General features: G+C 38.1%; 1 protein-coding gene across 7 annotated transcripts; it reads right to left on the reverse strand.

Moving 5' to 3' along the window:
- Positions 1-27,941, reverse strand: LOC101161734 (kelch-like protein 4). Of its 7 annotated transcripts, none has more exons than XM_011480067.3 (12): positions 27,812-27,935; positions 22,079-22,580; positions 14,809-14,976; positions 12,812-12,948; positions 12,206-12,402; positions 9,977-10,189; positions 7,940-8,126; positions 7,629-7,853; positions 5,356-5,518; positions 3,755-3,967; positions 2,037-2,208; positions 1-1,726 (listed from the first exon to the last, which is right to left on the reverse strand). In XM_011480067.3, the coding sequence occupies exons 2-12, from the start codon at positions 22,537-22,539 to the stop codon at positions 1,667-1,669; spliced, it is 2,196 nt and encodes a 731-aa protein (XP_011478369.1). In that variant the 5' UTR covers positions 22,540-22,580; positions 27,812-27,935; the 3' UTR covers positions 1-1,666. The 7 variants fall into 7 exon arrangements, with proteins under 7 accessions (XP_011478369.1, XP_020562182.1, XP_011478373.1 ...); XM_020706523.2 differs by having other exon boundaries at positions 22,079-22,550; positions 27,812-27,933; XM_011480071.2 differs by lacking the exon at positions 22,079-22,580 and having other exon boundaries at positions 27,812-27,941.
- Between the last annotated feature and the right edge of the window lie 18 nt (positions 27,942-27,959).

Consider the following 27,959-nt stretch of genomic DNA (forward strand, 5'->3'; position numbering starts at 1 on the left):
TCATGCAGGAAAGACTAAAGTCATTTTATTTATTGTTTTGCATGCTGTACAAAATTAGCATAAAAACATTAGAAGCAACATTTGGCCTTAAAACATATCATATGTACAATTACAAATTGTTTTTGTAGTGAACAGCTGTTGATACATATTTCTTTACGAGAACATCCAACTACAAATGTATGAAAAGTTGTGAAAACCAAGTTGAACAACTGTCAGACTCGTGAAGATGCATGTCTCACGTCCAACACCAAAGACAAGGTTGTTGATGAAGACAAGACAGCATTTAAACTGAAAAACATGTGTATATTTGAGATGAAACATTCACTCAGCTGGCATTTTGAGAGTAAAGCTAGAAACGGATCATCAGACTGCATTGGTTTAACATCAATCTACCTGCATCAATGTAGTTTTAAAGTCGACAAAAATATGAAAAGCGATGTAGAATATCAATATGATATATGTTCTTTGATTTACAACTTCACAAACCTTTGTTTGGTAAAGCCACCTATTGTCCTTATTTGTCTGAGATTGGAAAACATTCATATCTGATCCCCCCTCTAAATCTGAAAGGATGCCCCACATGTTTTTGTTTGCTCTATCCTCGAGGAGAGACGGTTTTTCTAAGATTTGGTGATATTCAAACGCTGTGAAGAAAGCAGGGAAACTTCTTATCACTGCAGCTGTGTTTGACTGCCTGATTGCTCAGACCTGTCACCATCTTTCCCATCTACCTTCTCACATCTGCGAAGATTTGTAGAGGCCTTTCAAATACAAGGCAGATAGCAGTTTAAGCAAAAAAGCTGAAATGTTCTTTTGGTGTGCAGACTCCTATTCACAGTCGGCATAATTTAAATTTAACTTGCACTGAGAGCAATGCTATTATTACCTTTGTGAATCTTATAAATAATCACATTCTAAAGCACCTTTCAGCATTTCTGTGGTGACCCCCCTCTAAAACATAATTTAGTTCCATATTTTCTTGGCTGGGATCAGTTCACTGCTTGCAATAACAGACATCTAAAACAAGCAGATGACTTTGGTTTTCGGTTAATTTTCTGTACTACAAATCTGTGAGGGTAAAGTTTTCAGAGGCATTTACGACAGTGCTAATCGTGAAAAAGAGTTCCTTCAGACAACCGCTTAAGGAAACGAGCCGGAAATCCTTATTACAGTGGATAGAAAAGAGACATATGAACCTAAAAATACTATATGTGATGACACTGATAAGAACTTTGTTTATTATTATCAAATATCCCAAAGATACATTATTTTTCTTAAAATGTTGTAACTAATGTGGAGGACATTCAAAAAGTTTCCTTAAAAGTGTTGTAACAAAGCAGTGCAGCAAAACTTTGGCACTGGAGTGCTACAACTTTGCCAAATCTGTGAAAATTCTTGATCGGTTGAGAATGTGGAGAATGTGCGTTGCATTCCAGTTTGAGCACAAGTCCTCTCCAGTGGGGCGACATGGGCGCTCATGATAGAAACAGTCGTTCGTGGGCTAGGCTCTGATTGCTTTTCCCTCAGAAAAATATGGAGAGCATAGTTTTAGAAAGCAAAGGAAAACAGGATCCTCGAAGGACGTGTCCTCGATCTGTTGTTCTGTTTGTCCACTCCTCCTCGCTGCTCCACGACTTGTCTCGCATGCTGTTGTGAGACAAAACACTCAAGGCAATTTCACCACCACCACGCAGGCGCCTGCCCTTCCGATATTGAGAGGGACCTCCTACAGGAGGACAGAGAGGTTAACACGCAGTTTTCAGTCAGGGGACGGCCTCAGAAACACCCCCTTTCACCTGATGCAGATAAAAAGGCTGTGCAGTCAAGACAGAAAGAATCCAACTGAGACAAGTTTAAGTGAATTCTGTGAGTCTGTACTTCTCAGAGAAACAAACTAACCTTTTACATTTAAATGTTTTCAAATTTACAATAATAATTAGCTTTGTATCAGATCTGCTTTCCAGAGCAACAGTTGCACTGTTTATGCCCCTGCACCTACAATATCTGCGTTATATAATATGAAATTCCATGACTACCTCTGTCCACTCGTTGTTCTGAACATCGTAGGACTCGACAGTGTTCAGATAAGACTGGCCGTCATATCCGCCCACTGCATAAAGCCGGTCTCCCAGCAAGCAGACACCCACTGCGTCTCGGGGAACACTGAGGGACGACACAGTGGTCCATGTGTCTGTCTTTGGATCATATCTGCAAAGTTAACATTCGGTCAGAAAGCTGCCACACCAAATCTGCACGGGGAAACAGCATTCAACTTAACACGTAATTCACTTCAGCTTAATAGAAAAAGAAATCAAAGAAGAATAAATGTACACTTTCTAAAATCAAAGAGAGAAGTCATTTACCAAAAAATTGTACAGACTTAAAACAAAACATTTCAAAATCAAGTTTGCCGGTCTATTGCAAGGGCACAATGTCACATCCACATCTAATGCTACGTTCATAGTGGGCATGTGATGCACAGTCAAGGAACACATTTTCAGGTGTTCACACAGGACAATCAGGGAGCGGTGTCTTCATATTTTTCTTTTTCTACTGTTTACCAGCCCATGTCCACCGCTGATAGTTGGCAGAGGGTTGGAGGGAACTGTCAAAGTGGTGCATATCTTTTGAAGCTTGCTCCAGGCTTTTTCTTTTACAGCTATTTTCTGATACGATATATGAAAGACTTGGTGTCATAGAATACCGACTGGGAACAAACCGCACTTATAATTTATCCTCCATGATTCATTTTCAAATGGATGGGACTTCAGTGAATTCAAAGGGAGGCTATTGATTTGTCACTAACAAATCCAAGTCCCTGATCGGTAAAAGTTCACCTGGTTAAACTTTCAACGCTTGCTCAATGGACATGAGTTTTGTATGTAGAGCCCAAAAACAGACTTAAAAACTTGTGAAGAGTGCAAGAGTTTTGAATGTTGTGGCACGAAACGTGCATTTACACATGTTTACATAGACTTTAGTTGAGAATGGTTGCCTGAATATGCGTTGCTGAAGCTGGTGTGAACATAGCATCAGGGACAATGTAGCTCCACCAATCAACCTAAGAAGCATTGTTCTTGAACTGTGGGAGGGATAGAAACTTCCACAGTCTCCCCATGCATGGGGAGGACATGCAAATTCCAGTGAAGTGGGAGTTGAACCAGGATACTTTTGCTGTGAGGTGAAAGGGTTAACCACTACAACTCTGTGCAGCCCCTAATTAAATGTTCAGCTAATTAAACATCAAAACTTAATCCTCGAAAAAATTCAGATTAAAAGAATTATTAAAATATCTGTTTTGTTTGAGTTCTAATTTGATGAGCTAATTCTATGCTTCATATGTATGAAGGTAAACAAAAATTGCAGACAATTGTTCTCTGGCAATATTTGCTCTTTTTAAATTAGAAAATTAATTTTAAATAAAAAACTGTATAATTTGATTCATTGTAGGGGATAAAATAAATTATCTTTTCATATGAAACAAAAGATAGTCATATTGATTTGTCATGTACCAGGATCATTTTGCCCAAATTTGAATTCAGGAGGAGACTTTGGCCACCAGATGGCGCCAGATACCATGCATTGACATCAGGTGAAGGTACTTCAGTGTAATAGCACAACAATCTCAACATACAAAATATGGCGGGGAGTGGGACACATTTGTCCTGCTTTTGTTGTAAAGAGATCAGCCTCTCACTGAATTCCACAGAAAACAATGCAGACAAAGCATGGTGTTTGTGAGGCAATGACTGACCTCTCAACACAATCGGACAGCCTTGAACAGTGGTTGGAAGCCGGAGCATCATGTCCGCCAACAGCATACAGGAAATTGTTGTGTGTTGCAACACCCACTCCTCCTCGCCTCTTGGCCATTGGTGCACACATGCTCCACTTGTTGGTGTGCGGATCAAAGCACTCCATGGACCTTAAACATGAGCTGCCGTCTCGTCCACCAACTGCAAACAATCTGCCAAAAAGAAAAAAAGAGATCTGAAATGTTTGACAAACAGTTCTGCTGAATCTGCGGCAGATGTTCAGAATTTTTTATAGGACACAGCAATAAGAAGGGGAATTTTCCACAGTTTTTCTCTGAGTCATTTAGCTGAGAAAAACATCAATAGTTTAACTCCTTGTGGCTCACAGGCTCAGCATTAACAGCAGGCTGAGGAAACAGTTTCTTTTTCAGTCTTTTTCTTTTCCTTTTTTTTTTCTGCTGCAAAAGCAGTTACAAGTTACAAATTCTGCTGTGATATGGGAAATAGTCAAGCAACAGCATCTTTTAGCTTTTCTGGCTCTCATCTTTGTTTTACACTCAGCCATTTATCCAAAGCGATTTACAGATGGGGTATAAAACCAGCAAAATTTAGAGTCATGACATGTATATGCCTATCATGTGTCTGATAGCATACTGACAGCATAGTGGAGCTGTGCTCAGCACCGCTGATTCCTTTTTTAAATATTTTAGCTTTAGACTCTGGATATAAACTGAGTGTATGTAGGTTTTCCCTGGCTAATGTAGTTTTCAATACTCCAAAAACAGATGACTTTCACCTGTTCATGGATGTTAGCATGCATGCCTGTTGATGTTACTGTAATATAGTGATAGACAGTGTGTGCTGAGAGTCCTGTCAGATAAAATTTGACGCACCCACACCACAAACCCAGACAGAATCAGAAATGGGCGGGATAATAATGAATAGATTGCCAATTGTGCAACTCTGTGTTTGAAGCAAACAGTGTAGGTGTGCCTCTGTCTGTTTTTTTCTTCTAGAAAACCTCCTTCAATCTGAGACTTGTATTTTATTCATTTGAATTTAAACCTTTTTTAGGGTGACTTTCAGTCTTGTTGCAGCAACTGCAAATACTTAGCTTTTTAAGGAAAAGGGAATCCAGACAAGACTTGGGATTGAGCACCAGAAAGTAAAAAGTTGAATTTGTGTGAAACATGGATAACCTCTTAAGCTTTTGAAGTTGTGCATTCTTAGGTGTGCCGTAACCATTCTAAGTCAATCAGCGCACTGTTTCTCAATCCTAGAAAAGAAAAAACGTTATCTTGTAGCTTGTTAAGCTGCTACAATTACATTTTTGTCGTTGAGATTAGAAGAAGATTAGCAAAAGAGATAGAAGACACATTCTTTTATGATTAAAAATAACATACATTTTTATCATTTGTTTTTTGTGTATAAATTCTACCTTTAGTTGCCTGACTCCAGTGTTTATATTGAAGTTATCTGTAAGCAATGGAATATTGATGTGTTTATTATTAAGAAATGTGTTTTTTGTCAATTTAATCAGGATCATTCTGTATGTTGAGATGAAATGGTAAGTTCAGTAAAATAGGTTGGTTAGACTTACTTTCCATTAAGTGCGGTGACTCCCATGGTGCTCCGGGGAGTCGACATGCTGGCCACGTAATTCCATTGTCTGGCCTGTGGATCCCAGCGCTCCACCGTGTTGAGGTAGCTCCACCCATCGTGCCCTCCAACAGCATACATGGGGCCCTCGAGCACCGCAATACCTTCGCAAACAGAGACAACTCCAACTTTTATTGAAAAGTCATGGATGAAAGCATGCTTTAAACATTCACATCCGGCTAATATAAACACAAAAGACTGTTTTCAATCTTGTATTGTGAATCCCCAACAAATGCGAACCATATGTCTGGGAATAATCCACTGGGAAAGAACGTTTCCAGTTTCCAGAGAACAGAGATGGAAGTGAAGTTCTTGCTTTAGAGCAGTGTGAGTCATGCAGCAGGCCACATCTATTCAAGAAACAGGAAGACTGTAAAACATTAGTCTTCATTCCCAGCTCACTAAGGGAGGCATCTTCCATCAGCGGCAAAGCTTTAAAACAAGGGATTCTTTTTTCCTCTTTTTTTCAGAATTCAGTCACTTTTAGAGAGCACACTGCAAAAACGGGTCATTTAGAAATAAGTCAGAAATTCTTACCCCATTGGCAGATTTTCTTTAGATAAGCAAAAAAAGTTGCCAATGGGATAAGATTATGGTCTTATCAAGAATTCTTATTTTAAGAAAAAATTCTACTCACTAAGACATGTTTTCTAGAGCTAAGATTGTTTTGCTATGAAAAACCTTCTAGATAACATTATTTTTCTTGCAAGATAGAACTTGAAACAAGCATGCTTTTACTTTTTTAAATAACTACATTTCAAACCAAAATGCAGTGTCCACACAGACAGAAATTATATTATTATCTATATATTTTTTAAATATTTTCGTTGTTTTTTTAATTTGCTATCCTAGGCACTTTAACGTTGGGAGTTGGGTCATCTAGACCCACTAGACAGTGCTCTGAACCTTTTTTCTTCAATGGTTTGTGAACCTCACTGGTGTCCATGGATTACATGAAATGTTTCCACCTTTATCCACCTTTGTCGGGGTAGGGAGAACAGGTCAATGTAAGGGTGGGGTAATCTAAGATAGCACAAGGGTTACAGACAGGTGCTTTCGGAAAACAATGTTATCTCTGCCTTTTTTTAAACCTAGAACACCATACAAAAGAAAACATCCAGGCAGGGCTGAACATGGATGCTAAATTCCAGGATTTCTAAACTGAATCTGGGTATGATAAATTTACACAAAAGATGAAACAAAATATGAGTAATCCCCACAGCGGGATATTCTATGGTTCACTGCTATCTCAGTCCACACTTGGTGATGGAGCTGAATATTTTGATAAAACTGTGTCTGTTCCATCAGCGGGTCATTTTCAAACTGTGAATCAAAACATTTCTGATTGGTGATGTGATGGAGCATGAGCAGACAAGGGAGAGGAGGATCAGCGCGCCCTTCCCATTCCGCAAGAAATAAAAATAAAAAAATAAATAAATAGATTTATTTTTTATTTTTGATTCACTATTTTCACCTGAGGTGTTGAAATGTTACATGTTAACATCCCACTCAGATCATCTTTGGATTTATCATAAAAGCATTCCTAGTGGTCTTTTAATTATGATTATGTCATTTTTAGCCAAAATCATCTCGGCTGTGTTTTCTGCAGAGCAGCAGGAGTTCGCTAGATATTCACCTCTGAGTTCTGGGCGGGACTGTTGGTGCAGAGTGAGCATGCCCCCTTTTTCCCCATCATCCCTTTGTTTACACGCTAGCTTACAGCCCCTCACACCCCCAACCTAAAACTACTGATGCAACAAAAACGGCAATCAATAGAGGAGCTATCCAATTGTACCGTTATGAGCCAAATGCTAGCTCAGACAAGGAAAACAACAACTTACATGGATCTATTTGTCTGCAAACGGATGCATTAGAATGTAGCAGGGCAGGGAGCTTGTGGCTTGACGTTGCTAGTCCTATTTCACACTAACAAGCTTTTTCTGACAGCATTTTAATTCGTCTGGTCCTGACCAATAACAATTTGAATAAAGACATATTCAGAAATGCAACTTTAAGCTTAATTCTCTTTATTTACAGTATGTCCTCCATCATTAGAAAAATGCCACAAGATAACAGTTGATTAACAGCTAATTAAAGAATCACTTTTTCTAATGTTGACAGGGATGACCAAAGGTGTTCTAGCAATAATAATAGTACCACTGACTGGTTTTAAGTGGTTAGTTTTAAGTGGTTGGTTTTTTCAACTGCACTTACCAAGGCCATGTCTGTGTGTCGACATTGGGGGCATGGTGGACCACACTTTAGTAAAAGGGTTGTAGCATTCCACCATGTTGGATGTTTTGAGCCCATCTCGCCCTCCAACCACATACAGCTTATTGTCTATCACAGCCACACCAAACTGCAGCCGGCGTCCGTTCATGACTCCAACCTGGACCCAAGTGTTTGTCCTCAAGTCATATTTCTCTATAGTGGTAGATCCTGGGATCAAAACATATCGAGAAGAGTGATTTTGATTTTGACACATTGCAATATGTGATGAATTTGTTTGCATGTTGCCCATTTACCTTTGGTAGCATCCATTCCCCCCACAGCATACAGAGCACCCACAGTAGACTTCCTGGGTTTTGTTCTAGGACTCTGAAACATGGGGCGTCGCTCAGGCAGGAGATGGTACTTCATGGCCTCCATCAACAGTTTCTGACATTCCAGGTCATCAGAGAACATTTTGTTGTTCTCCAGATCTGCAAGGAGCTACATTTGAAAGAAATCAATAAAATAAAAGTTCTAGTTAATGTTATTTAAGGAAAATATTACTGTTTTTTGACAGGAGTATATTGAGTTTATATCTGAAGGTTTTATTTCCTGCATATCTTAATTACTCTTTTTAGGAACTAAAGAACTCAGTTCAAGAGGAACAAAGGATGTTCGGGGATGTAAAGATCACACTTCTTAGCCTGTTGGGTAATGTTTATTCCCAGAGGCTGAAGGAAAGAGTCCAGACGTTTCAAGAGAGATTTAGAGACCAAAAGCCTAAATTGGTCTTCTTTTGTTTAGTGGACTTGGGAAAGGCTAAGCTATGATTTCATTTAATTCCATGGGATTAGTTTTATCAAGCCCTTTAGCTTGATGCAACCTCACAAAAATAACTGAAGTGCAGTCAGAAATTGGAGGGTTTCCATGGTGATTTTGCACGAGCAGCCCCCTCGATGTTTGCAGTGATCAAAGACAAAGTTCGATGGCAAAAGTACACCTCACAATGGTCAATGAGATGACTTGGAACTGATAAATATTACTTTAATAAAATTATGATGAAAATAACGGGAGAGAGCTGACTCAGACTGGAAAGATGTTTAACCCTTGTGCTATCCTAGGCATCCTAGGAGTTGGGTCATCTAGACCCACTAGACAGTGCGCTGAACCTTTTTTCTTCAATGATTTGTGATCTTCACTGGTGTCCATGATTACATGAAATCTTTCCACCTTTATCCACCTTTATCATGGTAGGGAGAACACGTCAATGTAAGGGTGGGGTCATAGGATACCACAAGGGTCAAAAGAAAATGACAAAGAGATATTTTTGTCCACAAACAGCGTGATATTCACAGCTGCACATAGTTAGAAGTTTAAGGACCATATTAGATAAGAGAAAAAAATAATATACTGTAAATGGCAACCAACGAGCATAGAACAACCTCTAAAGGCATTTAAAGTTAACACCTAGATTAAGGTGTGTGTGCGTCAGATTTCACCATCCGTGAGTGTTTGACCCAAAGTAGACTCCAAGAGAGGTGACCAATGAAGATTTTACTTTTGAAAGTAATGTTGAAAAGTTACAAAGCTACTGCCTGATGGAATTTATGACAGGGGTTTCCCCGTTGTAAAATAAAAGTGGCATGGATAGGAAAGAAAAGAAGACAGAGCCAACAGTGAAACATGAAAAATAAACACATTTATGTTTTGGGACTGTTTTGCTGCATCAGGCATGGAAGTGTCCTGACATTGTGCAAGTATATTAAAATCAAAGGACTACCATGTTATTCTGGGGCCAAATGAAGGATTAGGTGTCAAGTCTTTCAACAGAATTATAGCCCAAAACATCAAGCTGCAAATGTAATGGCAAAGGGCAAAACATTTGACTTTTCTTCTGTAAACACTGATTTGAAACCTTTTTTACATCTGTAGAAAGAACTGAAACATGCCACTTCAAGCTTGAGACAGTTGGAGTAGTTTGCGCACCATGTGGACCAAAATACGACTTCAAAAGTCTCACTGACAGTCACAGGAGTTGTTTGTTGCTGTAGTTGACTTTAAAGGTTGTGCAACAAAATAATAAGGTTGCATCATCCCCATCTATTTTATTTTATTTTAATAGTTTTGTTGACGAACAATTAAAAGTAATGTCTGATTTTCATTGGTTGACCTTCAGGGAATGTGTATATGGTTTCACTTAATTCCTATTAATATTCAACAATTTTGTTGAAAAATACAACAGGTTAAGCTACAGGTTACAAAATAAAGCAAAGAAATCACAACTGATGTTTTAAAATGCATGTTTAACATTCCTGTACAGTGTCTGTCATCCACTTACTGGCTTATCTCACCTGGGGAGGAAGAAGGGGCAGGCGGATGTAAGCAAGAAGCACCCCGAGGTCCTGTTGTCGATGCTGGACATCGTTCCTCACCCACATCATCAAAGCTTGAAAAATAGTTTCCTCATCTGGAACATTGATGTCATCACTGGAAAGCAGCTTAATAATCTCAGCCGTGGGGAGCAGCAGGAACTCCTGGTTCTGAATGACCTCCAGGAAGTGTTCCTGAGAACAGACGGGAGACACAGAGGAGACAGATAATCATCAGTTATTAGCCAAGGAGCAAGCTTTGTGCAACGTAGAGTGTGACCGTTTGTGTGTGCATCAGTAGTTGGTGTCTCTTTATAGAAGAAGGTGTTATTCAAGGACAAAGTTAGGCTAACAATCTGCAGATTTTAAAAAGGAACAAATTGAAAATATCTCCAATTGTGTTGTTTGGATGAGAAGATTGAAAAAAAGTAAAATAACAGTGTCTGTTGATATTACATAAAGAAAAATAGAAGTATATAAAAGTAGTTGTACTCATTGAACTTTTTCCCCACACATGCTTGAGCCTTTAAAATGTCTTGTATTCATTGCGATCTAACCAAAGCAGCATCAAGCTCTAGTCTTAGTAGGAGAAAATCTCTATAGCCTTTCTAAAGATGAATCTTACAGTTATTGGCCAATGCCCAAAGCAGTGTGACAGCACTGCATGACTGCTTCTTCAAGGTCTTTGTCTCTGGGCATTTCCAATTAAGACACAATATAAAAGCTAAAAACCTCTCTGGTCTTTGTGTATCTATACTCTGAACAAACTGAAACACTTAAAAGACAAACTGAGGAATCTTTGCTTGTGATTATGCCATGTTTACTCTTTGAACAAGTCAGCTGTGAGTTCATGAACAGTGCCCCAAACTCCACATTGACCCAAATTTGGACAGCATTCTTCAGAAATTAGGAAGGATTACAAAAAAGCAACTCTTGACCGTCAACGTGCAATAAATGATGGTGTTTGTGTAAGTCTTTATAAAAGGTTAACCCAGAGAGCCTAATGAATTGAGGGATATCTATCGATCTGTGGCAGTGAAGATGAGGAGGTAGACTCCATCAATACAGCCCTTCTTTATCAGTTAGCTGTGATTACAGAGATTGCAGATAAACATTAAAAAACCTGACAGCTTTTCAGTCTTTTTTGTTTCTGTGAAAAAGAATGAAATTCTACACACACCCTCTTGAATTAACGGCCTGGAAAACAAGCTCAGTGAGAAGAAAATCTACGGTAATTGATTTAACTGCTACAAAACAGCAATTGTGTCATATCAGTGCTTTTTGTCAATGAGGAACTCTATTGGTGAGATCAGCAAGAGGCTTAGATAATTACTTTTGAAGGGCTTTTTGATTACCTTCAGGCAGATGGCTGCCGAAAGAAAAAAGAAAAAGAATGCTAATGGGATTCTTTAAAAAACAAATAAATCTACTAAGTCCAATGTTCCATTTTTATTTTGTTGCAGTATAAAGCAGTCAACTGTGTGACAAAGGAAGAGGATGTTAGAGGCAGGTCCTGCTTTTCCCTAACCCAAAGAGGAAAACCAAGCTTATCAAAATTCAACTCAAACCACTCAGAACACAGGGATGGCGTACCAGGAAGCCCACAGCTCTCCCTGTTCATTACCGCAGAGATTGAACAGGAAGCTGGCCCTCTTGTGCAGCCTGATGATTAGATTAACCTCCTGGACTTGGATGGGGTCTATGTAAACTGGTCGAGCAGATGTTCTTTAGCAGATAACGTCCGCCTCGCACTGTCACTTCTGCACGACTGCCACAAAATATCATCCGGGAAATACGTGTTGAATCCTAATCCAGAGAAAATGTGTCTTGCAGAAATATATTGAAATTGAAACATGTATGGTTGCACACTAATCAATGTGCAGCAATGTGTAATGCTTGCTGACAGCATGCAGCCATGTGAAAGCGTGAAACTACTCAATTTCCATTCAAACCTGCACATCCCCTCAGCTGAAATTAGAAGATATAAATAACAGAGATATGGATATTTCATTCCTCCTGACAGGATCTTTAATTTAGCTCATCTAAATTTAGAAGAGTATGAAGAAAAGAATTATACTTTGTAATAAAGTGCATATCTGGGAAGGGAACTTTTCCATACATGCTAAATTTATTGATCTGCTGTTGCTCATGCACATTGGTGTGTTAAAGATATAGCATCCCACCATTCAATGGAAATGGGATCTGACCTACCATGGTGTAGTTATGGGCCACATTCAGCAGGTCAACACAGCCCTGGGCATCTGCAAATGACCGGATTCCCAGGCAGTTGGAGGGATGGAGCTGTTTCATGAGGAAGCTACAGCAGACTTGGATGACTTGTGGAAGCTGGAGGAGGCAGGCCGCTGCCAATAAACTCTCGATGGTCTCTTCTTTCAGCTCAAGGACACCTGCAAACAAGGACAAAGAAATGTCCTTTCAGGTCACAAGTGAGAGTCTCTGCAGTAAAGAGTGGCTTCCTGTGATATTGCATAAAGATGTATTATACTGTATAAAGCAGTGAGCTGCTCAAAACTGTAAATAAGAATGAAACCAATTTATTTTTTACTATTAAGATGACCAAGTCTCATTTTTAATACAGATTTTATGTACTAGTCGACATTTTAATTCAAATACATGTTAGGAGATTTCATAAAAAGGCAATTTAAGTGGTAGAGTGAAGCAATTTTATGGTGAAGAGCCGCCCGCTCAGCAGTCTCAATAATGAATTTGTCTTATTGATCCATTTTAATCACGCAGGATTTCAGCAGTCTCATAACGGCTTGCAAAACCTTGTGAATTTCTTTTATGAGCACTAACCAGTGTAGGCAAATTGAACGAGAGATTTGAGTGCTTCAGGATCCACTCCCTCCATCTTTATCTCCTCCTGTTTGGCCTCTCTCACATCGCTGGTGAACATAGCAGCAAAGTAGTCTGAAACAGCGCTGAGGACCAATCTGCCGTTGAAGAAAAAGAGAAAAAACACATCAAATTATTTTTTTTTTCACTGATATTTACAAGTGTAGTGGGAGCTTTGTGTTTGGTATTATATTATTAATATGTTTCCTGTCTTAAAAGTAGATTTGCACTTCAGCAGAAGACATGTTTATTTTGTCCACGTACACTGGCAGCAACATCTTAAATAGCTGCACATGTTTATGATGTGTGGCCACTTAAGATGTTGTATATCATTTAAAGCTACTACAAATAGAAAGGGGTATGACTCAATTTCACTAGCACATGATACATGATAAGGTGCTAGATAAGGCTCATTTCATGTCTAGAATGGTCAAACTTCAACGATAAACACCAATTGTATACTTTTGCTTCATTCCTTAAACTGCAAAATCATGTGTAGGTTCAGGGGTATTATCTTTTTCCCAAAAATAAAGAAGCCTACAGAGCCTTATAAATAAAGGGCTTCACAAAGCACACAACGGAAAACGGGGAGGCTTTGGAAAAGGTCAAAGGTGATGGTTACATTTTGCTTTCAGTAAACTGATATATTTTTTTTGTTTTGAATCTCTTTGTTTTTTAGTTTTCTAACAATAAGAAGTTGTAGATAGATATATTGGTCAGAAATAGTTCCCTCATCAACAGTCACCTCTTCTTTACTAGCAAAACACTTCAAAGGGATTTAAAGATCAGTAAAATTAGCATCAGATGCCTATTTCCACAGAAATACTGATGTTTCCAATCTCTGATGTAATTTTTTCATGGATTATGTCTTTTAGAAAAGTAGCACCTTTTAATTTCCAACTCATTTTTCTTATATGTTATTGATTACTAATACACCACAGCTGACTTAATTTTGTTTTACATTAAACTTTGCTGTGTTTAAACATGTCAGACCACAAAAATAATATTGGTGTAACACTAGGAAACAGAAAAATCTTCATAAAAGTACAACCGATTTAACATTTAACAATCATTTTTATTTTATTTTTTGCAAAAAGAAGTGGAGCCAATTCTTTTACTTCTTAATTTGCAGGATGGCTGATAAATCTTTGTTTGAAGGACTTTGTATAGTTCCTCCAATTTACACAAGTAAATAAAGCCTTATGACTATGTATAATTCTGATGAATGAATGTGTAGTGCTAAGGGATGGAGCAGAGACTAGTATTTAAGTTCTCCGTAGACTTTTAGTTAATAAGCCCTACTTCTTGCAACTGTCCTATAATTTAAAAAAAAATAGACCCTAATATGAACCTGTAAAGGATTGCCCAGGATTAGGAGGTAAGCAGAAACTCTACTTCATTATGCCTTTTATGGACAGAAGCTGTATGAGACATTTGTTTTAAAATGTATTATTAGTTTTTTTCTTCATAAACTATTAGAAAACTTGAGAGATGACATCAATTATTTGAACTCAAAGAACACAGTGGCGCTGAGGATTCAAGGACGTCATGTAAGGAGTTCACATCAGTCAGTCCAATTAGGACTTGTCAAAATATTGACAACTTTCCAAAATGGATAACAAAGTCGCCCCATATATCAAAACCTTGAAATGAGGATGAGCAAAGAAATGTAATTAGACCATTGCAGCGTAGAAAGGCATAGACAAATCATGATGGAGCTTTCATGTCAGCTATCATCGGATAATCAGACGATGCTTGCTTTGAATTTCAAAGACTGTTCAATTTTCTACGGAGGGGCAAAGCTAATGAAATCTGCTGTAAACTGGTCCAGACCAAAGCATTATCGCATGCTTCACCAGATTAATGAACCTCATCCAGGTGAGTTGTTTCACTTCTAATTTGCTGCAGATGGAGGAGTAATTAGTTGGATCAAAGCAGGCAGGAGAACAGACACCAACCTGTGAGCTGGTATCTTGTGTTCCCCTGCTATCAAGAGCACATCGCACAGCTGCTTGTGCTGAAGGTATGTCTCCATCTTACGGAAGGTCTGCTCTGCATGATTTGCAGCCTGGAAAAACTCATCAGAGGAGTTAGTGTTCATTCTGGCGAACGTACTCAAAACCAACCTGTGTACGACAAAAGACAAGACAGGAAAGAAGGCATCAGATCAAAACCTTTTTGACCTTGATGAAGCATTTAGCTTGCACGTCATGTCAGGCACATCCTTCCTTGATTGCCAATATAAAATAAAATCGTCAGCTCTGACTTTGTTCAAGGGGGAATACATTTAGATCGAAGAGGGAATCATTCAGAAAACCTTTGTTAAAATAAGTTAATGTTTATCCAACATGTCCACTGTGTTTTCTTGAGTGGCAAAATTCACATGTAGACAGAAGAGTTTATTTTGGGACATAGCATCCTGAATCTTCTATTCTCAATGGGGCACTTGCATCTTTCTTGCCACTCTAAGCTGAAAATTAAACGGTTGTGAACTAAACTCCACACATAACCGGATAACTGCTATCCAGGGGGAAAAGCAAACCCAGCAATGTATGGACCAGTTTTCTAGATGTAGAGCAAACCCGCCTTGTTGTTTGTTCCAGTGTGCATCTGAATATCTGAGCACTTATTTACTAAGTAAACCAGTCTGTTTCCTGCTGCATTGTAGCAAGGCTGAAACCAGGTCTCTATGGGCTGTTAGATTACACACGCTTTCACAAGCAGCTGAATAATCCCTCGCACTCGTGGCAAATAATGCAGCCTAGTCACTTTGGTGTCCTTCACAGAGAAAGTATGACCATTGACATTTAGAGTTGTTTGTTAAGCTGCAGAAAAAAGCTAACCGAGGGGATTTTCTATCTTTTCTTGTTCTAAGAACTGATGGTCTTCCAGAATAAAATGTTGCTGCTCTTTGAAACAACATTTTTGTATGAAAGCTTGTTAGACTTCACATGCTTGATATAAGAGGTACTGGTTAGGTTATAGTTTTGTCAATAAAAATCTACAGCAAACCCTGTTCTGTTTGGCAGCATCATATGTTAGCCTACAGTTGTTAGAGCAAGAACAATGGAACATGCTGGCTTGTATTGATGTCCTATTTAGCACTTTGCATTACGGTTTTCAGACGGGCATAAAACTTTCTCTTCTTTTGTTTACCAAAAACAACAGCATTTTTGCTGCAGGTACTGCTTGCATTGCACCACAGTATCTTATTGTCTAATCTTTATTGGAAGACTTTATGCTAAATGCAAGAATAATTTATTGGCCTGTCTCAGTATTCCCCACTGACTCTGAAGTCTTGCAAAGGAACACCAAACAAGACTGAATAAGCAATTGGGCCATAAAACTGAGATCCATTGCTTTTGTGTTGGCTCCAAGGCATGGTGTGCGAATTTTTCATGCCTACCAATCTCTCCGACACTAATTGCTTTGGTATCACATTCTGGGGAGCAGTAAATTTCCTCTGAGGTGTATATTTCGCTTCGAGTGGTGGGCTGGACCATCAGAGGCATGGGTGAATTTTATTGAGGCACTAAGACCACATAACAGCTTGCAACAGAGAAAGTGCTGTGGACACAATGCTGCAGCAAGACATACCGCTCAGGAGTTACCAAGTCTGAGGAGCAGTGTACAAAAGAAAACGGGGATGAATCTGAACAGATCTGCAAATCAGTATCAGAGAAGATTGTGCTTTATTTATCATCACACATTATCTTCAGTGAGCACAGATCCTTTGAATTCTTGTTGTTTGCTCTTCACACTTTCTGGGAGCAATGTCACCTCGATGTGATTTATTGCCTCTGAGACACTGCAATTACGCTGCATAGTCAATGCTGTTTAGGTGAAAAAGCTGCCATATGGAATGCCTGTATGCTTTTATTTCCCACAAGATTCAAACAGCTGCTGCATTCATGAATAATGATGAAAAAGTGTTTTTTACCAATATTACCAACAGTTTTTTTATGTTTTTATGTTACTGATGAAGATTAGAGAACTTCTCTGACTTATACTTCATTGCACCACAATTTAGCCCATATTTCTTCATTCAAGCAATAAGACACAATGCAATGTTTAAAGTGAGTTTTATAGCATATTCTTCAGTGTAAACAACCTTAATGCTACGTTCATACCAGGCATGCAACATGTAATCTTGATCACGCGTTTGGAACATGGTGTTCACACAAGCAGGGGCGGGCATCCTTTTCTTGTTCTTTTGCCACTGTTTACTAGTTCATCTCTGCCACCTACAGTTGGAAGAGGTTTGGTGATAAATGTCAAAGCATTGCAAATCTCTTGTCTTTCACAGCTCTATTCTAATATATGAAAGGCGTCAAATTATATGGTGTCATATAATTTGGGCCAAGCACAAAGCACTATTATTAATTTCTACTCCATCATTAATTTTCAAACAGTTGGCACTTCCATTAATGAAAAGGGACACCATCCATACGTCACTACCAAATTATAGTCTCTGATTGGTAAAGTTTTGACTTGGTTTCACTCTCACCGCGTGGTCAGTGGGTCATTTGAATGAATATAGCTCAAGACATAACTTAGACAACATGAAAGAAAAAGACGTGGTAGAATGAAGCAGTTTAGAAACATAAATATTCAGAAGAAAACTTGCCATGTTTGGTTTGAGAAACATTTAAAGCTACCCTGAAAGTTTAAACTGACAATCAATGTAACTATTTCCAGTGGTATCAGTTTTCCTCCCTCAAAGGTGTATGTGCTCTTACTTGTGTCAACATTCTGGCGCTATGGAAAGCCTGGTGTTAAACAGATAAATGATTTGGAGAACTCCAAATGAGCCTTTATTAAATTGGATAATCTCCCAACTGTTAATGTCAGACTAGTTTCTGAGAATTAGTCTCATTCCAACCAATCTCAGTTTCATTCCTCCACAAGAGGGACACTCATGGATCACTAGGCCTGATGGTAAAGGGTTTTTTAAAGGGATTATTGCAGCTTTTTTCCCCTAAGAAGGTTACTGAGGCGCTTTAGCTGAGAATCCAACATATCCAACAAAGAGACACACAGCATTTGCCAGTTCAATGTGTTCCATAAGATCTTAAACCCTCTGTACTTTGACAGAAATTATCTGCCATTGGGCTTTTTATGTTGAGAGAAGTATACTCTCTCACTGTAATATCTCGATCTGGGAAGTGAGGCTGAGATGAACACTGCGCACAGAAATAGATTTTCCTTTCTGCATTTCTTCTTTCTCACAAAGATTCCAGAAAGAGCTTTATATTTTTCTTAGGTCGTTATTATACTGTTAAATTCACAGTACTGATAATGACTTGAAAAGTCTGGTTTTGTATTGTGACCGTGTCCTCTTATCTGCCCCAAGTGCTAAGAGAGGGCTTCCTGATGTCAGTAACAAAAAGGGAAAGAAAAGTGGGTTTTAATGTAATTTCAATATTTTATTATTAGAAAAAATAATTAGGCAAAAATACCCTGAAAAATACTGCAACCATAAAAAGTGGTCAACGCAAGTTTTAAGGAATGGAAACTCATTCAATAGGACAATTCTCTCCAGAAAGACAGAAGGGATTATGCATGTCTGTGCTCAGGGTTTGGGGCTTTCTGTTAAGTGAAAAATGTGCAAATCTAAGCCAAAACGGTCTTCTGCTTTGCTGCCAATGAAAGGTTAATATGCGTACTCTACACCAGCTCCCTCTCTGTTTGAGCGTAAATAATTAAGTCAGTCCTGTAGGCATTCGGTGAGTAAAAATGTAAATGAAAATTCCCTTGAAAAACTGTGAGGCTGTGTAAAAGAAAAATTTTTCTTACAATCAGAAGCAAGGCAATATATTCCTTTAATGATTTTGTTTTTACACCAGATACATATACATTTTTTTACAAAAGGACTATTGTATTTTCTTTTAAATTGCATTCCTAGAGCATGAACATCTTTCATCTTAAAAAAACAAAGACATTTTTTCTATTCACTTTCTTCTTACTTTTCTTAGATAATATCAATTCACACTTTCCTTGCCCATCATAATCTTTTAAGCTTAACATCTGAAGGAAACATTTCAAAGATCCCCTTGAACATTCTTTAAACAATAACACAATACCTAAATACTCGCTCATGCAAATCAGCATGGTTAAAAATGTGTTCACATCTGAGAGTAAGTTAGAAAATAGTTCATTTTTTTCTTATCTCACTATTTTTCAATGTTTGTTCAGATACATGTGAATTTTGTACATTTTCTAGCGTTTTATTTTTATCACTAACACACAGAGTACCAATATCTAAAAAATATCACAAATGTTCACCTTCAGAGAAGCCATTTTCAAAAGTGTTGTAATTTACAGTAAATTAGTAACATGTCCGCTGGCTAAATCACACATGGACCGTGTGAGCCATTTGCTGTTAGAGCATGATGCTTCCAACAAATATCTGAATTACTGCTGGTGAAGGGAGTAGGGGTGGCAATATTTCTTTTCCAAGACAGTGAAGTGGGAATTGAGATATCATTCAAGCTAACAGCCTGCTGACTCAAGTCTCTTTTGGTGTTTTTGTGGAAGAGGTCAGGGTTTCTATTCCACTCAGGTTAACTTCTGTCATATATTCTCCGTCAAATGTTGCAGAGAAGCCGTTTGGATGAGAGTCACGAGAATACAACAACTGCAGGGTGCAGAAATACTCAAGAACAATAAGAGCAAAAGGTCAGAAGTGGCAACCATTTGTAATCTGAATTGTTGCTTGGAAGAGGACAACTATAAGAAGATCACAGAAACTGCACTTTAAAATAATGTTAACATAAATGGCCTGATGACTAAATTAGCAGAGAATTTGTGACAGCAAATGCTCATCACATGCAGAGAAAAAAATCATGTGTTTTTATTTTTCTAACTTAGTTAGCAATCCAACTTGCATTATGTGATATTTAAAATGTTATATCTAAAATACTAATATTTAAATACACTAAAACACAAATGCTTTTTTAAAGGGTTTTTGGAGTTTTGTATAACAACAACAACCTACTTTTTTCCATGCTAAATAATTCTGACACATATATTACAGAAGTAAGAAATACAGTTCATTCAAAATCTAAATAGAGTAACTCAATGGCTTACTTCTTGAAAAAAAAATGTAAGAATGAAGCAAATCCCTCTGGGAAATACAACAAAACTGACTGACACGCATTTTCTAACTACAGAGGAATGGCTAAACTTTTCTGTTTTTCACAGCTAGCAGGTCTGATATCTACAATTCAGCCTGAGGGTTTGTGACAAATTATATGTCAAGGATTTATGAAATGAGACGTAATAAGGCCACCCAGCTGGTGCAATAAATGACTGAACACATCTCAGTGACATCCACACATCTGCTTAGCTACAGATGAATGCATAAGCCATGATGCGACACTCTGTCACTGGTATAATTCAGGTTGTGTTGTCGATTTACAAATGCAGCGCTCATCCTAAACAGTTACTGAGTGGGTGGATTTAGGAAGCTTTTTTGATGAAAAAATCATTTTCTACAACAAGAGCTGTAAATTCATCTGCTAAATGATTAGAATGAAGAGATTTTTGAAGCTGTTTTAGACATTTAATCTTCACAATGATCAGCACTTGTGTCAACAACAATAACACTTTTTACATTGTTTGAGGAAAATTTGAAGTAAGTTTTTTAACAGTTTTCTTAAGTTTTCTGTAAAAACCTGCTATATTTTTTATGGATCATGTCTATATGTCTATATATTATAGCAATTAATTGTAATTTAATTGTAATTAATGGTATCAATGGATACTAATATGTATAAAAAATGAGTAGTCATTGAAATAACATAACATTATAAATAGTATCACATCATAAGGATATATTTAATCGTCCAACAGATTTCCATTATTATTGCCATAACATACTGGTCGTGCTGCATCTTTCAGGACCAGCATGAACTCAAGGTTCTTGAAAGCCTGCGAGTTACACATTTCTTTCTTTTTTTTTTTTTTGTGCAAGGCACATATTTTATGCATGAACCTTTTACACACAGGGGCTCCAAAACATGAACATCTGCCAATTATGCCAACACGAAGGGCGGACTGGAGTCGATTCACAAGCTCCAACTTAACTCAGAATAATTCATGCTTAGCTGGGGGAGCCCAGCCATTCACTGCCTGTGGCATCCTTTCAGTCTGCTTTGACACATTTCATGGAGTAGGTAGAAACTATGTTTTTGAAATCATCTGTTTAAGAGGAATGAGCCCTCGGAAAGGTGCATTATTTTTGTGTTTTCACTACAGGGTGCGTGGTACAAAAAGACAGAGGAATCAGTAAAGCCAATCACCTTAGAATGTCACGGGCAAGATGAAAGGAGAGTTGGTCTTTTCATCTGTCATGCGAGGGGCTTTTAGTGTTCTGCCAGACCGGTACACACAAATAGGCAACACACAGGAAAACACATCCATAACCTGTTTACTTCCTGGAAAAAGATGTCGGATCAATATCAGGACAAGGAGAGAAACATAACATGGAGAGGCCGGTGATTGGATTTATCGCCGGAAAACCGGTTTGTGAGAGCTTAACGTAAGAATTTGTAAGGAGATTTTGATCCTGAGCCAACCACCAGGCATGATAGCTTTTAGCTCATAAAGCAGACATGGTTGTGGCTGGCTGTCTAGATAATTCATGTGATTGCACTCCTGTCTCTTTTTATAGGTTCTGTATGTGTTATGTTATGTCATAGCGCTCCCCTGCTTTCCACTTTTAACTGAAAGAAAAATGCATTAGAGAGCCACAGTTGAGGAACATACTCGGAGGAATCAACCAAGTCTCACTCAGAGTTTGATCTGTGTGTTAGCATTGGCAAGACAGAGGTAGAAATTCACTGAATGATTAAAAACATATTTTAATACTTCATTTAGCCAAGAAAACTAAGGACAATAATCAGAAAGTTAACCCAATTGAGGTAAGAGATTAGGTAACAGGAAGCAGTGAACTGGAAAGTGAACTAGCAGTTTGGATTGAAACACTTTAGCTGAAAAGCAGTGACGATGCTCCTCATGGCTTACATGACAAGTAATTTTTAGAAATTACATGTTTTAAATTCATGTCTTGAGGTACTTCTATGTATTTCTACTTTTGGTTAATTTTGGTAAATGTTTGTTGCCTTTAAAAAGCAATAATTTTGAAGAATAAAGAAAATTACTACACATCCACAAGTCATCACACACGACAGGCCCATTTTTCTCAACATGCATTCAAATGCATACCTCTCTCTGGTCTCCACCTCTGCAGGTTCCACAGAGCTGTTTTCAACATCTTCCTGGTTGGGGTTTTTCTCCTCTTTCCTTGTGGTGCTAGGAGAGGAGCTGCTCTTTGAAGACTGATCATTCTCCTGAAGGCCTTGGATTGTGCTTGGTTGATGATGCCATAACTGATGACCTGCTCTGACATACACAGGTGTGGGCCCCGGAGTGGGCGACAGAATGCTGTGAACGGGGCTGTTAGTCTTCCGAAGTCCTCCAACGCCTCTTTCCCTTGAGTGGCTCTTCAGCCGTCCCTGGACAGGCGTTCCTCTGTGGTCCAGGCCATCCTGCTGGATGTAGCCTCCCACACAGCCAACACCACCCCCTCCTCCACCAGCAGACCCTTGGTTTGAATGGCTAAACCAGCGCCAGCGAAGCCTGAGGATCTGTTTCACGTCAAACTCCTTCTTCCCTGACACAGACATCCTCCTCTGGGCTTGTAGACGAAGGCAATGGTACGGCGAGTCTCCAAAAACATGGAGAGCAGAGAAGAGCAGAGGCTTGATTTCAGTCCTTACTGACGATAATGTACCTCTTCACTGCTGTATTGTCTCTCTACAATCATGACCACCTTTCCCTCGTTGAATTCCCCTTACGTTGTTCTTTTCGTGAAGATGGAAAGCGGCTCTTTCCTGCTTTTGTTCCCGTGCCTGAGACTACTTCCCTCCCTCCAACTCTCTCTTTCTGTCTTTCTCTCCTTCCCTCCTGTGCTGCTGCTGTTTCTGTTTGCTGCTGCTCCTGCTGCTGTATGACGCTGGAGCTGACTTAATGCACATGCATGATCCACACTCCCTCCCCTTCACCTCCTCTGTTTCGCTTTCCCTCTCCCTCTCTGCTTGTCTCTCCTGTGAATGCACACGCAAACCCCTCTCACTCTGAGACAGACACATATGCTATTGTATCAAAATAAGAAAATCTCACAAGCCCTCTCTGGACCTCTCTGCTGCTACTCTGTGCCTGCTGTGTACGTGTGAGTGATTACGTCTTGGACTGATGCTACTGTGAGGAGGATTTATGAGATATCATAAGGCCAGGATGACAAAGTCAAACCTTAATGAAGACTACTAAATGATCTCTTCTTTGTACCTAATTTTGTGCTTCATTAACATACATGACCAAGACTACAATCACATATATCCTAGAAAGGAATACATTAATTCAAATCTCCTGAATACCCAGAACAGATCAACTTGCACCATCAGCTATAAGACAAATTAATTCAGCCCGGCACACACCTGCGCAGTCTGCCATTTTCACATCAAACACTATCCCATGGGGGGATATCTGTGTGTAGGTAGCCAGGCAAGGGGGAAAAATCCTTTACAGTCACTGTCTTAGAAGGCCAACATGATCATAAGGGAAGAATTACATACTGATGAACATTCAAGGTCAGGAAGCTCTCTTTCCAGGTAGGAAAACATTTTCCTTTTTTTTTTTCTTTCTAGGTTCATCTATTACATCTGCCACTGCAATGGGATAATACTGCAGCCCAGAAGATTGCTAGCACCACATAAGGCAGGAATGTTGTTGGAAAGACGAGAGAAACAATGCAAGCTTAAAAATATTAAAGATAGTACTGACATTTCAGGAGTACTAGTTGTAGCAGCGCACCTGATCCTTAATGCTTTAAATGCAACTTTGTTATCCTGTTGTCAAAAAAAAAAATGTACCAATAATCATGGTGGTAATAGTGGTTTGAAAGAGATAGTAGAAAACTATTTTGAGATACATTTTCTAACCAAACAGCTATTTTTTGTCCAATACAGGGTTCCAAAGCACTTAATAAATAATCTTTATTTGCACTATTGACACTGCATTCACATTTTGCTAAATTTTATGTCCTTAAATATAAATAGACTTTAAGCCTACTTATATTTCTCTAAATTCCACTTCCATCACAAAGATAAGAGGAGGGCCTGGGACTAAAATCTCTTCCACCAATTCCAGCTCCCACAGTTGGATTGTAACCATACTTGAGGGCTATTATTATTTTATCTTCAATTAGTGATTGTTTAAAAGCCTCATTTCAGTCTAATTTAAATTTGTTTAAAATTTCAAATGGGGATTGTTTGCTGTGAATCAATACTTGGCAGGAAAGACCTCCAGAAGAGTCCATGTTTAATTCCTTGTGTGTTGAGTCTGAAAGATTCATTGTTTGTCCTCAAAAACTGATACAGAAGAATCTGAGTGTGTTTTTGCTTGAGTGTGAGTTGCAGACAAAGAAAGTGGATACTGCCCTGTTATTCTTAATTGCCTTTTTCATAATGAATAAGCCATGCTGGGAACACAGAAAATCAGTGGTTAATAATTAGTTCTCAGAATTGATTTAAATTTCTAAAAGTGATTGGATCTGTTGGTGACTCAATGAGTTATGAAGAGAGGCCTATGTTGAATAACAAGAAAGAACATAGCACTCTTTGACTATCTTACTGAGCTAATGGTGGCAAAAAGCCCAGCTAAGAGTACATGATGCACGTATGATGATTTGACTGCACTGAAATAAGAGCTAGGGATTCCAGCTGCTTTAGCTAAGAACATGTTTGGAACAAGCTGTAGTGGTACCACAGCTAAAAACCTTTCTGGTTTATTGTGGTTTCAGAACCAAAATGTTTTCATTGTAGTTAGCAGCTAAGGGTTAGCAGTCTGTGTTTTCTTAGCATTAATGGCATATCGGTGTGTAAATGTTCAACAAACTTCTGATGATTTAGCCAGTCTTCTGATGTATTTTTAATAACATACACTAAATTGTCTACTAGCATGGTGCACTGCTGGATCAAGGAGTTTGTAGGATTTTAGAATTCCTTCTAGATACAACCTAGAACTTCTCATTTTTCAGAAGGTATTACTAAGACTAATCGCTTTAGTACACTTCAGAATAAGTGCACAGTGTGAAGGGGACAGCCTTTGTGGTATTCATGCTCTACCTAATTTAAGAAAATACTTATGTTACAGGTAAGATGTAAAAAATAGACCACAAATACAATACAAAGAAGCTCACTGGCTCCATCAGACCCAACATACCCCTGAATTTGAACAACACACTCTAGGAAAAAAGACCTTATCCTCTCACACTCTACCTCTAGGTGCAGCAAACAATGTATCTGATCCTGATACTGACCTTGCGAGAATATAAATGTTTTTTTTTATTTCGGTGGCTTGCTGGGAAATTTTGACCTCTGGTATAGTCAGGTTTGATCACTGCTCAGATATTTATAGGGTTTGGAAATTGGCTTTTAAAAAAATGTTATAGAAGGACAAGCATTGTCTCAAATGAAAACATAAATCTTCTCAATGGTTACAACCCTCGGATAGCTGCACATTCATTTTAGTGCACCCAAAGCTGTAACCCAGCATGGTGTTGACATTTTTAAAGTGCTATGCCTGAAGCAAATGAGAACCCTTATGCCTACTTTGAGATTTCCCAGGATTAGCTATAAAGATCCCCTCAAACTCAGATCTATTAAGAAAGCTTGAGTCAGCAAGGCAAAATCACTGTACGCTTGTTCACCTGGAGACATTTCTGTGTGCAAACCACATTATGGGGAGGCTGGTGGGCAAGATTTTAGACAGAAGTATATTTTAATAACAGGTATGTTGGTAACCCTTGTGCTATCCTAGGCACTTAACATTGGGAGTTGGGTCATCTAGACCCACTAGACGGTGCACTGAACCTTTTTCTTCAATAATTTGTGATCTTCACTGGTGTCCATGGATTACATGAGATCTTTCCACCTTTATCCACCTTTGTCATGGTAGGGAGAACACGTCAATGTAAGGGTGGGGACATCTAAGATAGCACAAGGGTTAAAGCTGCAAAGCCAAATTAATTTTTGACAATCATGTATCCAGACCAACATCCATGAACAAACTTCAAAAGCCAAGGACCTTCTCACAAAATAGATAAAATACCAAAAGAGGGCATCGGATTCATTGAGTCTGCAAAGAAAGGCTTAATGTTTTAAAATATTGTTCAGTTTACAATAATGATTTGATCAAGGGTTATTCTCAAAATTCTGACTTTATTGTTCCCAACTTTAACCTGTACAAATGTTTTTCTTTGGATAATTTTGACAGTTCTCAGGAGTATTCCCATCTTCATTCACTCTAAACCCTATCTTCAGTTGTAGAAAATAAGCATCAAATCACATTTCAATGGTTCGCATCCATCATCAAAGCCTCAACTACCACCTGCGCTGTCCCAAGCAATGACTGCAACTTTTAGAAGCATTCAAAGAAAAGCATGTTGTAACAGATGTTTCTTCTAAAAGAAGTTGCTCTCAATAACATTGTCTATCTCAGTGGCGAAGCTAGAACATTGTATATGGGGGGCTGGTAGGAGGGCAGAAGACCTTGGAAGGGTGGCAAATGAGAACAGCTTGTGTAGAATAACACCAAGAAATAATCTTTACTTGCTCCAGGAGCAAATTAAAACAGCACAATGGAAAGCCATTACAAATGAAAGGATCAAAAATATGTTATTTGTAATCCTTTTTATGATGTTTTTTGTTATTATATTTTAAAACAGCAGGTCTTGTAGCTATGGTGCAATTTCTAATATTTAAAAAAGCTTGTATTGATTTTTTTTTTATCTTTGCCAATAATTATGCCAATATTGACTCAAAATTGGGGGGAGTATCTATCTATCTATCTATCTATCTATCTATCTATCTATCTATCTATCTATCTATCTATCTATCTATCTATCTATCTTTCCATCCATCCATCCATACTGTACATACATAAAATAAAATTCTAATTCTGATGGCTGGATTTTGTATATACTTGAAGTATTCCTGTATAACAATCAAATCAAATAAAACTGGTTTGATTGTATAAACTAATTAACTGAGAAAAATAATGCAGTTATAAACAATTTTAATATTAAATCAAAAATTTCAACTTTTTCAAACCCCTGTATACATGTCTGATCAGATTCCCCAGCAAGACAAGTAGATGAGCTATGCTTGCACCTGGATTAAACTTGCAGGAAACACATTCAAACAAACAGTTTAATGTAATCTTGGAAACAAAAGTACAACATTAAAGAAATACATAAAAACTGGCAGAATTATTCCAACTGCAAAGCTTGTCTTTAAATAGAAAAAAAAACAGACTGTCTTGATTCCATGAAGATTTACTTTGCCTTTAAAATCAGAGTTTCTGCACTCTAAGAGGTTGCTTCTGTACTGACTGCAAGAACCATCATGAACAGGTTCTCGTCAAAAACTATAGGTTGATGAATGGTATCTCATACCTCATGCTTATTTACACACAAAAAATGAGAAAAAACAATCTAATAAACTGTACTAACTAGTTTGCACATTTGTGGGAACAGATTGTACATGTTGTAAGCCAGTATTACGTATCTGTGAGGTACAATTTCCTAAATGTGTAAATAAAACTTCATTATACTCCGAAATTTAAATTGGAAATTATACTTTAGTGTGTAAAGCGTGTAAGCTACATGAATGCTACATTCATTTTGCATGAATCTACAAAGACAGATAAATTAAGACTCAACCAGAGAGCAAGAGTGGTTTCTAGATAGAAACCACGTTACTAACACTAAGAATATTACAAAGGACATACTATGACAAGAACGAAAGAATTCTTAAGGAAGGAATAAAGTTAGTTTGTAAGAAACTTTAAATAAAAGCAGACAAATGATAATACATTTTCATTACAATTTCCTCTTACCTGATAAAAATCTTTAGTTATTGTTGGCATTGAAGAGTGAAAAAAGCTCTTGAAATAAAAAGAGTGCAAAGCACAGCACAGAACAGTCCAACACTTCTACTCGCTGTGCAACATTTTCACTGAGAAATTCTTGCAGCTTCAGAACGGA

Source organism: Oryzias latipes, chromosome 10 (genome assembly GCF_002234675.1).
Source record: "Oryzias latipes chromosome 10, ASM223467v1".
In the NCBI taxonomy this organism is placed as follows: Eukaryota; Metazoa; Chordata; class Actinopteri; order Beloniformes; family Adrianichthyidae; genus Oryzias; species Oryzias latipes.